General features: G+C 36.2%; 2 protein-coding genes across 5 annotated transcripts in view; both read right to left on the bottom strand.

The window, feature by feature from the left end:
• Nucleotides 1-1114: 1114 nt before the first annotated feature.
• Nucleotides 1115-9371, bottom strand: vdac2 (voltage-dependent anion channel 2). The gene is made up of 9 exons (XM_065297186.1): nt 9216-9371; nt 7532-7603; nt 7391-7440; nt 6940-7092; nt 6804-6856; nt 4305-4532; nt 2108-2258; nt 1937-1994; nt 1115-1802 (listed from the first exon to the last, which is right to left on the bottom strand). The coding sequence occupies exons 2-9, from the start codon at nt 7596-7598 to the stop codon at nt 1711-1713; spliced, it is 852 nt and encodes a 283-aa protein (XP_065153258.1). The 5' UTR covers nt 7599-7603; nt 9216-9371; the 3' UTR covers nt 1115-1710.
• A 2192-nt stretch (nt 9372-11563) lies between these two features.
• Nucleotides 11564-18054, bottom strand: part of marchf8 (membrane-associated ring finger (C3HC4) 8) — a 119745-nt gene continuing 113254 nt past the window's right edge. For all 4 annotated transcript variants that reach the window (XM_065297177.1, XM_065297180.1, XM_065297178.2 and 1 more), the window contains one exon: nt 11564-13402. In XM_065297177.1, coding sequence (XP_065153249.1) covers nt 13098-13402 — 305 coding nt within the window. In that variant the 3' untranslated portion in view covers nt 11564-13097. The remainder of the gene's footprint in view (nt 13403-18054) is intronic.

Genomic DNA, 18054 nt, shown 5'->3' with positions numbered 1-18054 from the left:
GCAGCTCTCATGAAATCCAAAATGAGCCAATATTTGGCATAACATTTCAAAAGATCTTACTTTCAACATTTGATATGTTATTTATATTCTATTGTAAATAAAATATAAGTTCATGAGATTAGTAAATGATTCCATTACTTTTTTACTCACAATTTCTACAGTTTCCCAACTTTTTCTGATTTGCCTGACATACCTTTCGAATTTGGTCCCTATTTGACCGAGAAAAGGGTTTTTGTAGTCTCACCCCCTCAGCAAAGATACTGCACTTCCTTCTTTCAATGATGCAAAATGATGATTTTACATCATTAAAAGAAGAAAGTGCAACACTGAAATCTGTATTTCTCCTGTCTCAGTGGAAACTGAGGAAATGATGCATGATGACCATTCAAAAACATGACTTGGGTTCTAACGATACAAAGCTTAATGCAAATGGGTGAAGTGTCTCTTTAAGCACTTTCAATGACCTGTATCTATGTATGTATATCTTCAAAAACATCCCAGGGCCTTGAATTTTTTCCTCAGATTCACAAACTTTCAAGGATTTCAAGGACCCGTGGGAACCCTAAACACAGCATTTTGGGTTGAAATTAACCCAGCATTTTATCCTGTACAAATTAAAGGTCACGTATGGGTGGTACCTTTTGAAAAAGTACATATCTGTACCAAAATGGTACATATTAGGAACTTTTTTAAAGGTACCATGTCCCTCTGACAACTTTTGTACCTTTTTTTCTGGGAATGTACACATTTAAATAAAGCTATTAATAATCTCTGATCTTGTTTGACCACTGCACTGTTACATATTTTAAACTTCCAACCCACCAGTTTATCTTCACTTATATAGGGTACACACAAAGTTTAGGGTTTGATAACCATTTGCACCATAGTTAACAAGAACTGTATTGTAGATGAGTTTAAATAGTTTATTGAAAAGTTTACAAATAAGGAGGTTTTGTGAAAGCATGGCCTCAGGGAATCGGGGTCATAGTGCAACACTGGGAGCAAAAGGTAATGAAATCAAACCACACCCACAGGAGCTATTCAGCCATTACTGTCAGATCCATATAGTCGCCTGTGCTGCAATCAAAAACATGAGCAAGCCAGCCATGACAGCTCAGGAGCACCAGCACTTTATTTTATAAGACCATCTCTTCCCCAAATAAGGCTACCCAAAAACTGCTAAGCTTCAGGGCAGCTTTACATCCAACAGTTTAGTCTTGATGGCTGACAAGGAAACTGAAACATTTTAAGCTTGTCCTTGCACGCATACAAAGAAAAAACAATATAACAGTATTTAAATAATAGCAGGTATAACCTTTAATAGAGTTAAGAGGTTGCTTGAGTTGCATTCAGACGACTAAGGAATATCAGATACAATACAAATGATGAAATCAGAGACACAAACCCACAACCATCCAGAACTGAGAAATAAAAACAACAGAATGCCACAGATATGCACCTTGTCCCATTTCTTTACTGTGGCAGTGCTGGAGACCGATGATAAAATAAATGTGTAGCTGACCCAATCTGAATGTCTATGAGAAAACAACTACAAACGAAAAGGGGCGTTATGAAATGGTTTTGGTAAATGATTGCTTTTGAACATATCCCCATCCCATCCTGAATTCCCCTGCTGGTTGCTGTTGGAGTTGGATTTAAGGCCAGATATCTCTGATATTCCCTTGTCCCTGATGTTAAGCAGGAGCAGGTTTAGGCCTCCAGCTCCAGGCCCAAGCCCAGCTTGTGGCCACCAGAGTTGATGTTCTTTCCATCAACCAGGGCAGACAGGGTCAGCTTGACACCTGTAAAACCATTACAAATGTTACAGCAAGCAACTCCTTTACATATTAAATGTTATATTCTCATATCTGCACACTCTCAATGATACATTTATATAAATGAGAATGGAAACACAAAAGAGACAGCATCACTTTACCTGGTCTCAGAGTCTGAGTATACCCAACACCAACAAGGCTGGTATTGTTGACTTTAGCCTGTTTAAAGAAATACAGAATATTTAATCTCAGAGGCCACAGTAAAAATACTTTGGCTTCAGATTTCTTATTTACGGTGTCCTGTAATGCAGCAAGAAGGTTTGTTTACTCACACTGATGGAAGCGTCTTTGTCCAGCTGATATTTGGCAGCGATACCGAAGCGTGTGCTGTTGTTGCCTGCTGTCCAGGCCAGATTCACAGCGGTCTCCAGCTTATCACTCACTTTTTGGTAGATGGAGCCTCCGAATTCAGAGCCATCATTACTGTATGGACAACAGAAGTCATCAGAAGTCATTCACTTCTATTGGGCACTTTCCCAGACAGGGTTTAGATTAATCCAGGATTAGGCCTTAGTTATATTAGGTAGTTTTTCCAAACAAACCTTACAATAAACAATACTGGGGTGTATTCCAGAAAGCGGGTTTAAGTTCAGGGTTTTGCTGATAACTTTCGGTTAATTAAAACAAAACCTGCTAACCCTGATCATGTTGGTTCCAAAACACCTGATAAGAGTTTGTTCAATCAACTTCCTACTGGTAACCGAGTGTTAATGCCCTCACACTGGGGATACATAAAGGCATTTACAATTTCAAACATACCCCGGGTATGTCCCATAACCAGTTTTCTGAAATACCCCCCTGGTGTGCATCTTGAGACAAAACAATGGCACTGATATATGATGTTAAGATATGTCAGTACAAAATGTTTTTAAATTAACGCAAACATACATTTTAGTCTGGGACTAGAATAAGACCTGTCCGGGAAACCGCCCCTATATGTACAATACTGCTATTAACTTATTCTGTAACACTTTACAATAAGGTTGTATTAGTAAACATTAGTAAATGCATTAACTACTATGAACACACAATGAACAGTACAGTTTTTCAGCATTTATTAATTCTTGTTAATGTTAATGTCAATACAGTTATTCATGTTAGTTCATGGTGCATTAACTAATGTTGACATTAACATGAACTAAGATTAATAAATGCTGTAGAAGTATTGCTTATGGTTCATGTTAGCAACATTAATGCAAAGTGTAACCACTTATTCTATATACTTCTTCCACATTAAGAAAAATAGTAAACTCATCTATGGAATTACACAAAAAACTTTATAATTATAACAGCAGAACTTATCTAATTTTGAGATATGGAGCATCAAAGTTGATTTAACATTGATTTTAACCTTTGACATGATCTTACTCAGTCAAATAAAGATAAAGATATCAAGGTTATATTTTCGCAGAATGTTGATTACATTATATAGGATGATTTTATGTAGAAATACAGAGAAGAACTTTAGCTGGGTTTTTATAAGCAGGGTCATAATTTGTAAAAATGCACTGTTGCCATTTTATCAAGCAGCTTCTTAAAGGTTTCACACCGAGATGCTTTTAAATGAAGTTCACATCTATTCTGAGCTCTTATTGGGTGCTGTAATTCATTATTTGGGTCCAAGTCCTCCATAAACATTATTTAAATTGTTGTTGTTGTGCAATGAAAGAAATTAATATGTTGACACAATTATGTGTTGCTCCGATCATAAAACACAAATCAGCCAAAAAGACCCTAAACCTTTTCAATGATACAATGAAACTGCTGGATACTATCAACAAGATTAGGGGTTTATGATATCAGGGACCCTCACATATGATCCCTTCAGCGAGGACCACTTTCCTAAAATTCATATTCATATTTTGTATAAAGAAACGTGTTATATAAATGGTAACTGATATTTAAGTTTTAATAATAATAAATGGAAACACAGTAGACCTTTACTATTTTTGCTTTCTATATTTTACCATTTTGTCTTTTTTCTCTTTAAATATTCTGAGTATGCCTTACAACAGTGGTTCTCAACCATTTTCACTTCAAGGCCCCACTAGCCCAACACAATTTAACCCCCCCCCATTTATACCCAATATTGCTTAGCATGACTAGACAGATGTATATTAATAACAAAAATATCCAAACAATAAGAAATAAATAGATTTTTGGTTGATTTATTTCAATGCTTTTTTTGTTCTTATTTTAAATAATTAATCTTAAGGCTCCCTTGGAAATCAGTTGAGCCCCCTACTGGGAGCCCTGGTTAAGAAACACTGCCTTATAACCTTCTGGGGTTCCCTGGACCCCAGATTCAAAACCCTCAACTAGATACAACAAATTGATGGCAACATCTTTACATTCCATGAAACCCTGCAGAAAATTATCTAAAAAATTATCTACATAATTTCCCATAAAATCAACAGTACCTCTGCTAAAATGATACATAAATATATACATTGATGCTTTATGACTTACACGTTGGTGTGCAGCTGGAAGTCGCCTGTCTTGTAGCCTACAGCAAAGTTGTTCTGGGTCATCTTGGACTTTGCGGTGTCAAAAGACATCTGGTAACCAGCGAGCCATCCCTCGTAGCCGACCACTGCTGCGCCGTGGATGGTTGGGCCTGCGAAGTCGAAGTCAACGTCGCAGCCCAAGTTGACGTATTCGCGTTTGTATGCAGTCTTGACTTTTCCGCTCTTCTTTCTAAACACGAAGGAAAATCAACACAATTTAGTGCCATATTCAATGCACTTGTACCAGTTTAGTATTTTAAAATAAAAACATACTGAAGACATCTACAAGTGGACTCTCACATCTACAGAAATCTAAACTGTTTACACTGTTAACCCTTGTATTGTGTTCGATTTTTGTGACGATTTTGATGGAGCGGGTCAAATTGACCCGCATTGGATTCAATGCAATTCCTTAAATATCACATTATGAAAAACAAGAAGGAATTAGGTATGAACAAAACCATTTTAGTATCAGTCTTTGTCACACATTATAAACATTTAAAATTAAAAAGTATGATTTTAAAAAAATGCATTTAACCACAATTTTTTACATGTTTGTTTTAACAAATATTGCACAAAAACTGTTGCAACATTTAACATTTTAAATTTTAATTCAACATGTTTTTTTTAACATACCTATGTTTAAGACATCCTAAATGAACTATTAAATATTGCTTTGAAATGAAATGAAGCTTTTCTTTTTCTAAATAGGCTCATCTTTTGTTCTTGAGGCTCATTGTACAAATTCAAGAAATCACTGTTTACATGATGTGCATACATCAAGCATGTGCTTTCTGACCTCTTGCATTTTACACAAATGATGCTTATTTTGGTGTCATGTTTTATGGGGCACAGCTATCATCACCTGTATTCACCTCTGGATTTTCTGTGGGTCTGAATTCATCAGCTATACATAGTATTTCATTTACATTGAAAATAGAAATGATAGTTTACATTTACTTTTCTGTGTCTGATGAAGTCTTTATCAGTACAAAAAAAGTGGGAAAAGCTCACTTTTCCCTTTCCAGGGTAGTAAAACACCAAAATATATGCAATAAATGTATTTAATTTGTGTCTGTACAGTTGCCTTGGAACAAACAAATATGGGTCAAATTGACCCGCGAACATCAAAATCGTACCAAAAATAATTATTTGTGCTTAAAAAAACCACTTCAAAACACATCAGTGTATCCTAACTTTGCATGCATGTTCATGGCCCTAAATGAGAAAAAGTGACAACATTTCTGGAAGAAAAATTTAACTTAAGTAGTATTTCATATAAATTGTAAATAGAAATTATAGCTCACTTTTACCATCTGTGTCTGTAAAAGTCTTTTTCAGTACTCAAAATAGGGAGGAAAAGCAATTTTACCCCCATTTTAGGGTAGGTAAACACCAATATAACAACAAACACTAAAAATATATATTTAATTTAGGTCTATACAGTTGCTTTGGCGCAAAACAAAATGCGGGTCAAATTGACCCGCGAACCTCAAAATCGTTACAAAATTATTTTGGTACACTTCAAAACATATCAGCATGTCTAAACTTTGCATGCATGTTCATGGCCATAAATGAGAAAAAGTCACAAAATTTCAAGAATAGAATCACAGGTTAACTGGTTTATCCGACAGCTTAAAAATCAAAACGGGTCAAATTGACCCGGAACATAATATGAGGGTTAATAACCCTTCCCATCAAAACACGTAATACATTTAGTTTGACGAATTCTTCTTAAATCATCAGTCTTTACACATTCACGCCACACTTACACAATATATTCATTTTTACTACCAGTCCGGTCTCAAACTTTTATCCAATACATATATTAGGGCATGATCCCCTCAGGTTTAAACAGATGTCCGAGTTAAGTAACAATGTTCAACAAATTTTATCTTTACCAATACTATTAATTTAATAATCAAATATTTAAACTGCTATAAAATCAAAGACATTTAGAATTGCAGTCACGTTTTTGAAGCATATTTTCAATAGTGGCATGTGTGCACAAATACTTTTTGGGGTAACTGTAGCTGGAGATACAGTAGCAGAGGTCATCAAGGTCATGCATTGGTTGTATTCACCTTACTGTTACATGATCCAAAGACCCTGTCGTGTATAATAAGAGGAATGCCACATCAGCTCACCTGTCATCTGAGTGCACAGACACCAGAAACACACACACAAACCACTCACTCTCCACCGAATTTCAGCTCTTATAACACAGGGCCTATGACGTCAAGATGTGGCCCTCTTTATGTGTGAATGTAACCTTGAAATACCCATCAATGCACAACTAACTCGTGACCGTTCACTTGCTCAACAGAGTATCCGGTTACAGTCAAGCGTGAATGGCAGCATGCCATCAATCATTTCCTCTAGCATAACTAACATCAAGACGAATCACTTCTGACACGTATGTTTAACACAAAAGAGCAAATGGACAACGAGAATAAATTACCCTGTGTTTGGTGAGAAGGTTGTGTCAAAGGTCAGCTTCAGTCCCTTTGCAATCTGAGAGAAAGCGATGGGTAATAATTAATAACACAACCACACAATGATTCATCATAATTCGGATCTTATCAATGCATTCTCACCTGGTCTTCGATGGTGATCTCTGTGCCCAGGGTGTTGTCCGTGTTCCACTTCTCTGTAAAGGTCAGACCGTATTCAGACCTCTTGTATTTGGTTTCCAGGCTGCCCACCACTTTGTTGGTATCAGTGTTGGATGATCCAGTGGTCTTGAACTCCTATAATAAATAAATATTTCAGATCAAGGAACTACACTCAAGATTTCAGATATAACAACCTGTAAAATACACATTTATAAGATTTTTTAAGTGTAATCGTGAAAGCAGGACAATTTAGTCCCATTCAAGGCTACACACACACACACACACACACACACACACACACACACACACACACACACACACACACACACACAAAAAAAAACATTGCCTGGGGGCATTACCAAGTTGGCCACCAAGTAAACAGATGTACAGTAACTCTGACAGGCAAAGGTTTAAACATAAAATAAACACTCACCACTCCACTTGCTGATTTTGTCTTGACATCAAGCTTCACCATACCAAAGCCTTTCAAAAAATAAACAGTGAAACAGATTACAAGAGAAAACGATCTATGACAATGTCTCACATTATCTTAATAGAGTATTAGATATATTACCATATCCTTTGTTGAAGATGTCTTTGGCAGATTTGCCAAGGTCAGCATATGTTGGGGGAACGGCCATTTTATCTATAAAACAAAACAATGTAGGTCATAAACTTTACACTTACAAATCCAAGAAAGCTGAGCCACCGAACTAAACCAGAGGACCGTTTTGGGGTGGTCTACTGTATCTCTAGCTTTTGGTGGTTAATCTTAGTGAGACAGTTTGATCAATGAGCCAGTGTAAATGCAGCTGCTGTACTAATCTGAACTGACAGCAGGCCACACCTAACTGAGTCACACACTAACATACTTCAGACTCATCTATTAGAGTGAAGAATGTGTACAACACAGCCTGAACACTTATGAACCCTGTTTGCACTTCCAGGTTTGGAACAGGAAGTCAACTATAGGATAGAATAAGGATCATGTTTATAGAGGTATATATATACACGTTACCTATACAATGCACCAATATAACACACATATTAATAACAGGACTATTTCCCCATTTCTTATACCACCTCTTATTTCCCTTTCTATTCCTCTTTTATTTTATAAATTTCTTTTGCATTCAACAGAAGATAAAACTCATGAGGGTGAGTAAATGATGACAGAACTAACCCTTTAATGACCTTCTTGCAGTAGCAATGTTTCTTGTAAATTAATGCAAGACAACGTAAGTGTAAATGTATATTAATTAAATAAATAATTTTCACTCATATATTTGTTTATTATATATATATATATATATATATATATATATATATATATATATATATATATATATATATATATATATATATATATATATATATATATTATATTTATATTACATAATAAATATATCAATCAAGCCTAAAATTACTTAATAACTAGAAAATTAGGAGTTGAGAATAAAGCATAATCAGCACTGTGTTCAGACTATTACAGTCTTGCTGCTTTAAAAAGTTACTACAACTAATGGCGAGATAAAGAAATTAAAAATGAAACTAACTTTAGTCTGTCCTTCAGTATACTGGTCAAAGTGTAACAGGAATGACAGGCGTTTCCTTACAATTCATTTCAGGAAGTTAACCCACACATACACAGATAAATTATTACTCCATCACTGATCACTCCCCCGCTCACCAGTAAGTACTACGTTAACTAAATGTCTTTAAAGTCAAATTATCTTGAGAATTAAAGGTAAATTAACGTGGGAACTGCAATATATAAAGGGCAACGTCCGGGCAAGGTTAAATCACAGCGACATCCGAATAACACAAACTTTATGGACTTTGAGAAGAAACAAACACATATAAAGGAAAAAACTGAGAAAAAAAGACCTCAAACGTGTATGAGGTGACTGATCAGGTCAACCGGCTGTGATACCTCAAGAGCGCAGTGTCACACCGATGAGCTCGCACTCCAGGCGCCGCTCACTGCGATCGGTCAACTACATGCGCAAAACATATTAGACCGTAAAGTTTAAGTGTTTGGGTGTATTATGAAAATTTTACGAAATTGTCAAATTGTCAAGACTATGTTACGCTTCGTACTGCTCTGTCTTTTTGGTTTTGACATGAAAATGGCCGAGCTGTGAGTGATTCAGCTAACGCAAGCTAACGTGTTAGCATAAAGTGAAAAACCCGAGAATGAACGACTCCTGGTCTAAACTTTTCTCAGCATATGATTCCTGTTTATATTGCTGACTTACCTGTTGAAAGCGTGGGTTAGGGTTGTTATTAAATAAACCTGGTGAGCTTATTCCCAGCGCTGAGCTAATGTGGTGGGACTGGCCGGTTGGAGGGCGAACTGAAGGAGACTGTAATGTAACGACAAACGTGCCGACAGCCTCCTGCACAAGGACCCCAGGCTGACCCGTTTGTGCCTGATTGTAAATATAATATGAACGTAAGGATGGTGCAAATTGCATCAGAACAATGTTTTAACGTGTAAGAATTAATAACACGGTTAATTTATTAAAAATAATAAAAAATAAATAAGTCTAAACAGTGTTCTTTTCTTACATTTTTATTGTAAGTGAGACGTGAACCATGGTGAACTGCACGCGTTGTACAGTACTCCTGTGGGTTTATAAATAGAACTTTAAGGTGCTATATTGTGAAGGCATATCTGTGTAAAATAAAATAAAAATCTAAAACTCACAGAGTAATTTCATGTGTTCAGTCTCATGAGTACTAATTACAAAAACGAATTTTATTTTCAACTAAATGATGGTGTGTAATGGTCATGCAATGCAGACATAAACCTCTCTAGGTCACTGTAGCACCTCTAAAATTTTCCATGGGTTTAAAATATACCTTATATTATTATTTTTGTACAATCGTTGTTTTTATTATTTTATTTCATTTTATTTTATATTTATTTTTTCCATTTAAAGGCACCTGTCAAAAACTTAAGGACACCTTACAACTTAACAGTCATAAAAATAGAAGCAGCACAGAAGCTCTGGACCTCATAATGGTAATATCAGATAACACGTGAGGCCCTCACCCTTTATATATTTTCATAGGCTATTATAGATTTCAAATTAAAATTATTTGTAGTTTTCAGTGCGGATTTGCACAAGTTACGTATTGCACTACATGTACATTTCAAGAACACAAGCAAGTTAAATAATAAGTAACTTATAACACAACTTAACCTTAAAAGCTTACAGTATATCAAGTAGGATATTACAAGACCCTATTTGTAGCAATTATCTGCTGTAAGTGTTGAACATTGCTGTACATGGCTGATGTTAGCTCTGTTCTCAGGCCTTATAAGCATTTCTGTCTAGTTAATACTATCCCTTACTTTTTGTTAGTTGTCTAGCAAGTATTGCACACTAAATGAACACAAAATTTATTACTGGATAATGTATGGATGCTTTTTGATCCATATGGCTTTTGTGGAGGATCATTTTCATATCAATTTAAATGAATACGATTTAGGCTTATAAAAAATTGTAATTAAGAAAAAAACTGCATGTAAACTGTAAGTCACATGGACACTTGAACTCAAATGACTACTATGAGAGTTTTTTTATTGGTCCATTCTCTCCTTAAAAACACATCACAAATTAAGTGACTTGATATCTTCCTGAAAAAACTCAAATCAACTGGATAAATCTGCGATAATACTAAGTAGGAAAAGATAAACACACATAAAATAGGAAACTACACATGTAAATTACAGTCTTTTCAGTTTCACACGACCATTAGTTATCCACTGAGAACGCCACAATGTGAAATGTATCTGATGTTGTGACACAGTGTTTATAAAATGCCTTGACAACAAATACATTATCAAATGAGAATTTAATTTTTTCTTTCAACATATCCAGGCAGTTTTCAGACCTTGAATCACTCATTACAGTCAGTATATATTAAAAAACAGCTGATACAACACTAGGCTGGTGAAAATAACTTCTAGATTTAATTTATTTGGTTGCTTTTTTATGCTCAAATGGGGGCAAAACATTTTTAAAAGAAGCTAATAATGGAAATACTGGGGGTACAGGAAACAGTTGTTGTCATTTTCAAGCCAATTCAGTAGTAATGCACTGCAGTTTTATGTATTATGAAAGCTTCTACAAGGAACCGTGTGACAAACAATACTATTACTGCACTTTAAAACACATCCATACAAATATGATGCAGTGCAGTAACATCTACAAAGATTCTGGAAAATGTCCAACGGTTAATGGTGTTACGCATATCCACCTTTAGAAAGTAAAAGGAGCCAGCTCCTATTGTTTTACAAATATGCTATCAAAAAAAAAAGGTAATCGTTCGCTGCAAAAAAAGTGTGACATCACCAAATATAAATTTAAACGTTGTATGGGCCAACCCTTGTCAAATAACATAACCAGCACAAAGCCCCTTACTGACAGTAGTATCTGTATACATATTTTGTCACAAAATGGCTTCATTTGGATGTTACGATGGGTTAATGCTGCATTTTATATACTGCATGCATGCATTTAAGATATGCTCATTCCACTCCGACAAACTCCACTGAAACAAAGTGTCAATATTGAATAAAAAAAAAATATACAAGTTATATCAATAACAAACAGAACATTGATCATATTTTATTGGTCAGAAAGAGAATAAAAATTATGAATGTGCATTGTTTGTGCAGTAGCTCTAGATGGCAGAAGTGGGTTGATAAAAAAACAGATCGTAAATGATTCAAAACACATATTTCATAAGAAGCAGTGCATGTGTATATTATTGTTGGGGATATCCAGCAAAGGTGCATGTCAAGGTCATTAAAAAGAAAATGTTAGAACGAAGGCCAAAACTAACATGGCTATTTTCCAACATTTAAAGCCACTTAAAAACACTAAAAAAACATACCTAATAAATACAACCTGAAATAATACCAATGGGAAATCTGCTATGCCTGTTTTAAAACAACATATATGCCAACAAGCATAACATATATAAATGTAAATAGATTGGCTAATTCAAGTCATTATTTATTATCTAGAACATTATTTAATACTAATTAATAATTTAATCTGCCATTTCTGCTGTTCAAGCTACGATTTAAAAACCAACCTAAATTTTACACAGCAACTTAAGAAGGTGCGGACAGCAGAAAACAGCAATTTGTGCCAGATGTCAATTTTTTTACTGATTTATGGAAAAACAAAATGTGTTTGGAAAACATTACAACTCGCAAATTTCCCAAAGGATAATTAAAATTATACAAACCAATGAAGACATAGAAACTTTCATTCGTTGCCAAGGTTGCATGATGCTACACTGGAGATCATTACCTTAAAAAAAGGTCACATGACTGGTAAAACTAAATATTACATTCTGTAAGCCAACATACACTAAAGGCCTGATTTACTAAAGTATTTTAAACAAATGCAAAAATCAGTAGCATAGCCATTAATTTATGGTACTGTTTTTGCAAAGACTTTGTTTTGATAGCTTTAATAAATCTAGCCCTTGATAAATAGTTTTAGCCTTTAAATGATCCAGACGAAATCTGGGTCATTTCAATTTCACAATAACACATATTTTTATTTTTTAAACAAAGTTTTTGTAGTTTATGTAAAGTGGAATGGTTACATAATAAGACATAAATATTCCCTCATTGCTCCTTCAGATTCTTTTTGTTTTCCATCCAAAAAGGTCCTCTGAGATACAAATGCAACTACTGTATAAAATGTGACATCTTATTCTCAAATCTTCAAGTTGGTTTGAATTCACGTATAAAGGAATTTAAAAGAGTGGTCTTCAGAACAGGGAAATAAAAAGTGCTTATATGCATCGTTATGGACTTCATTAGAACCAGTGCGCCCACACAAACACACCTCGAATGGTGGATTAATTTCAAATCATGTACGACAGCGGTACAAACGGCAGTAGTTGGAATGATTCAAGATCTAGCGCACACCGATTCGTTATGGTTAGCCGACAACTTACAGGAACAGATCCGACAAACGAAGAAAAAAGAACATCTAAACACAAAATGAGTTCGGTCTCAGTCTGTGTGCCCGGTACCCCCTTGTGTCCTGGAGGATGCAATGCACGAGTCTTTCCACCAGAGGGTGCACAGTATGTGGGCCAAATGCTCAAACGTGCAGAATCTCCATACTGTAGTCTTCTGTCTCTGTGTACTGCGAAGAGTTTGTATCTGACTGCGCCGGGCCGAGGGCCTCTTTATTCTCCAGGTTCGGCTCCAGAAGAGAGGGCTTATCGAAAACATTCTTTTTACAGGTCTCTGGACGGTTCTGCACATATATTACTCTGTTGTAAGCCTTCAGTCTCTTCCACAACTGCATGTAGACTTTGCATTGCACGTACATGAACACTAGTCCACCAGTGAAGCCTATGGCCACCACCACCAGTTTGGTCCAAAAAGGCCATTCCAATATTCCTGAATAATATACACAGAGGAAAAATGCATTACTACATTGATGTCTCACACAAACACACTTAAAACTGTAGTACATACAGTATCATACAACATCACAGGCTCTTGTTGCATATTTCATTCTTTGTCATTTGCAACATTTTATACACTTTCGCTTGAGGATCAATTATATGCAACTTTAAAGCAAAGCTCCAGCAACAACTGCAGGGCATGTGCATGTGCATGTAAATAATACACAATCTAAGATATTTATGCCAAGCACAACAGAGCAAACATGTACACTGTCAGAAAAAAATATGGTCAAAATGTGTACTCCAGTTGTCACTGGGACTATATCCTTTCAAAAAGTAAAGCTTTGCACCTTAAAAGTTTATATAGCAATAGAAACTCAAAGATACATATTGGTACCAAATATGTACATATACAGTGAGGAAAATAAGTATTTGAACACCCTGTTATTTTGCAAGTTCTCCCACTTAGAAATCATGGAGGGGTCTGAAATTGGGGTGCATGTCCACTGTAAGAGACATAATCAAAACAATCTATGATTTTTTAAACTATATCTTTATATGATACATCTGCAAATAAGTATTTGAACACCTGTCTATCAGCTAGAATTCTGACCCTCAAAGACCTGTTAGTCTGCCTTTAAAATGTCCACCTCCACTCCATTTATTATCCTAAATTAGATGCACCTGCTAGCTGCATAAAGACACCTGTTCACCCCATACAATCAGTAAGAATCCAACTACTAACATGGCCCAGACCAAAGGGCTGTCCAAAGACACTAGAGACAAAATTGTACACCTCTACAAGGCTGGAAAGGGCTACGGGGAAATTGCCAAGCAGCTTGGTGAAAAAAGGCCCACTGTTTGAGCAATCATAAGAAAATGGAAGAAGCGTAACATGACTGTTAATCTCCCTTGGACTGGGGCTCCATGCAAGATCTCACCTCGTGGGGTCTCAATGATGCTAAGAAAGATGTAAAAATCAGCCAAGAGCTACACGGTAGGAGCTGGTCAATGACCTGAAAAGAGCTGGGACCACCGTTTCCAAGGTTACTGTTGGTACTACACTAAGACGTCATGGTTTGATATCATGCATGGCAGGTTCCCCTGCTTAAACCAGCACATGTCCAGGCCCGTCTTAAGTTTGCCAATGACCAATTGGATGATCCAGAGGAGTCATGGGAGAAAGTCATGTGGTCAGATAACTTTTTGGTCATAATTCCACTAAACGTGTTTGGAGGAAGAAGAATGATGAGTACCATCCCAAGAACACCATCCCTACTGTGAAGCATGGGAGTGGTAGCATCATGCTTTGGGGGTGTTTTTCTGCACATGGGACAGGGCGACTGCACTGTATTAAGGAGAGGAAGACTGGGGCCATGCATTGCGAGATTTTGGGGAACAGCCTCCTTCCCTCAGTTAAAGCATTGAAGATGGATCAAGGCTGGGTCTTCCAACATGACAATGACCCGAAGCACACAGCCAGGATAACCAAGGAGTGGCTCTGTAAGAAGCATATCAAGGTTCTGGCGTGGCCTAGCCAGTCTCTAGACCTAAACCCAATAGAGAATCTTTGGAGGGAGCTCAAACTCTGTGTTTCTCAGCAACAGGCCAAAAACCTGACTGATCTAGAGAAGATCTGTGTGGAGGAGTGGGTCAAAATCCCTCCTGCAGTGTGTGCAAACCTGGTGAAAAACTACAGGAAACGTTTGACCTCTGTAATTACAAACAAAGGCTACTGTACCAAATATTAACACTGACTTTCTCAGGGGTTCAAATACTTATTTGAAGCTGTATCATACAAATAAATAGTTAAAAAATCATACATTTTGATTTCTGGATTTTTTTAGATTATGTCTCTCACAGTGGACATGCACCTGCGATGACAATTTCAGACCCCTCCATGATGTCTAAGTGGGAGAACTTGCAAAATAGCAGGGTGTTCAAATACTTATTTTCCTCACTGTATGTACCTAATGGTACATATCAGGACCTTTTTAAAGGGCAGTGCCCAAGTGACAGCTGGGGTACATATTTTGACATTTTTTTCTAACAGTGTAGGAGAAATTAACATACAGGAATGTTGGTGGAGACTCCATATCTCCACCAATGTTGAAGGAAAAATGGGGGAATATACTGTTAGCACAACCTAAAAAGCCAGGAATGAACATAGGGATATGTCAAAAAGGAAACATAGCATTCAGCCTTGACATTTTATCAAAATCTTACAAATACATACTAATACTATAATACTAGTTATACAGCAGAGAAATAAACAGAGGGTGAATTCAGATGGAAAATTCAGCGAAGATAGTGAGGAGCTCCCTGATCTCTGTCTTTTTCCAATTTGCAGACATTTCTTGTTGTGAACATGCACTCTTAGAACGAATGTGTTAAAAACAACACATTAGTGTTGATTCTGGGACAACACACTAAATGCGTTGTCCCAGAATCCACCCACCTCTGTGTTATTACTGAAACAACACTTTTTGTGTTACTTTTAACACAACTTGTGTTTTATTTTAACACAAACTGACACATAATGTGTTAAAATTACACATAATGTGTTAAAAGCTTAACACAAAAAGATGTGTAAAAGATTTACACATTCTTTCTAAAATTGCACACAAACTCATTACAACATGCCCCTTACGGCATTTTTTCTACTAGTGATGCGTGGGTCTTCTCGTAACCTGTGGGCCCCATGGGTAACCTAGGGGTCGGGTTAAGCTTTATTGCGGGGCAGGTTGGGGCGTGTCATTAAAAACGAAATAAAAAAACATGCATGTTGCATGCAATTCCCTATAGCCTATATTAAATATTTGGTAATATATATTTTCATGTTTTATTAGGTTCTTTGATGAGGTTAATTACTTAGCAATGTCAATTCCGCAACGTTACTTGCACAACATAACTTGATATCCCCAAACCTTTGGCCTCACATCATAAAAGCGACAAGCAGTTCGCACTGCCAGCCACAACAACAACACAAAGTGTGGTTTATAAGTGTATGCTGTTGCCAGTTTACAGGGGATGTCATCTAATGGCTGTTTTTAAGCACTTTTAGTCTAAAATAAGCCTATTTTTATTTACATTACAAATGCCTAGTATGTCTATTTTAATGGTCGCAGGTGTGGGCGAGTATTAAAAATAGATATGGTGGGAGGGCCTAATATTTCATAAAAGCATATGGGACTTTTCTGGGATCAACATGCTGTAAATGGGGTTTAGTTTGTTGACTTTTGTTGGATCAGTGTGAATTGACATTGAAAGGGTGCAAAAAAGGGAATTTGTCCGGATTGTTAAAGGAGTAGTCCACTTTAAAGATGGGGCCCATTGACTTACCATAGTATTTTTTTGACCTACTATGAAAAGTCAATGGACCCCATCTATAAAGTGGACTACTCCTTTAATGACAACAAATTTTTCAATGAGAGATGTGATCAGGGTTTAAAACTAACACCCACCAACCCGCCAAATGTGGGTAGATTTCAACTGTGGCAGGTAAGACAACCACTCTTTGGCGGGTTGAATGTAATTTTTAAATTTTAGTTAAAAAAAAAATCATGTGAAATAATAACTAGCACTGCGTATAGAGGGTATAGCTTAAGGGTATAGCTAAATATCAAGTAAAAGCAGGGCTTGACATTATCTTTTTGAGGAACTTGTCCTTCGGACAAGTAAATTTGTGTTTCACTTGTCCATGCACAAAAGTCACTTGTCCGCGTAAAGATTTATAATATAATGTATTTTTTTGTGTTTTGCTAATCAGTGGCGGAGCCAGGGATTTTTCATAGGGGTGGCCAGGCAGGGGTCAGCAGTTACTCTGGGGTGGCACATAAAATCTCTATCATTAAACCTTAAAATACTTTTAGGTATTATAGGTGTGTTAATCACAATGATGTATAACATACAATTGCTACAATACTTTAATTTTAATTAAAATGAATTGAGATTAACATACAATTTAAAGTCATAATTCAACCTCATGTTTTTTTAATCAAATGAAACTTTTGAAATTTACTTTAAAACCAGAATTTATATCTCCCATTGCTGAAAAAACTATAGATACCAGAAAATCATGTGAATTTAGGCCACTGAAATTTATTTTACTAAGATTCATTTGGCTGCTTCTTGCTACTCTTTCTGAAAAAAGGATGCTATATCTGCTGCCTTTCTCTTCATCTTTCGCACATTTCAATGATTGTCTGACATAAAGCAAAACATTAAAACATTACCATGTTTTAAAAAACGTATTAGGGTAAATGTATCTGGATTATCTGTAATATATAAAATCAATCTTTATCCTAGCATTTACGCTGTAATGTTTGTGTGGGATTTTTTAATGTACAGTGACGAACTCTGTCAGATTCAAATCAGCTGTCACGCGGCGCACACATAGGCGCGCTGAAAGAGAGATTCTCATTATAAAACAGATTCTTAAACAAGATTTTATGCCCATTATGTGTTTTTACCAAACTTTAGAAGAGAAAAAATACGGACTTAAATCTGCTTTTTTGACACACAGGGATGAAAACTCGGTTGAAGTGCCTGTCATTTATATATTCACGCCGGAGCCTGAAGAAACATCACTCTCCACTACACTCCATGCCCCACCGTGTTCGGCGATCAGATTTCATGCGCGCG

The sequence above is a fragment of the Paramisgurnus dabryanus genome, chromosome 20 (genome assembly GCF_030506205.2).
Source record: "Paramisgurnus dabryanus chromosome 20, PD_genome_1.1, whole genome shotgun sequence".
In the NCBI taxonomy this organism is placed as follows: Eukaryota; Metazoa; Chordata; class Actinopteri; order Cypriniformes; family Cobitidae; genus Paramisgurnus; species Paramisgurnus dabryanus.
Note: the sequence above shows the minus strand (reverse complement) of the source record. Positions and strands in the feature narration are given on the sequence as shown.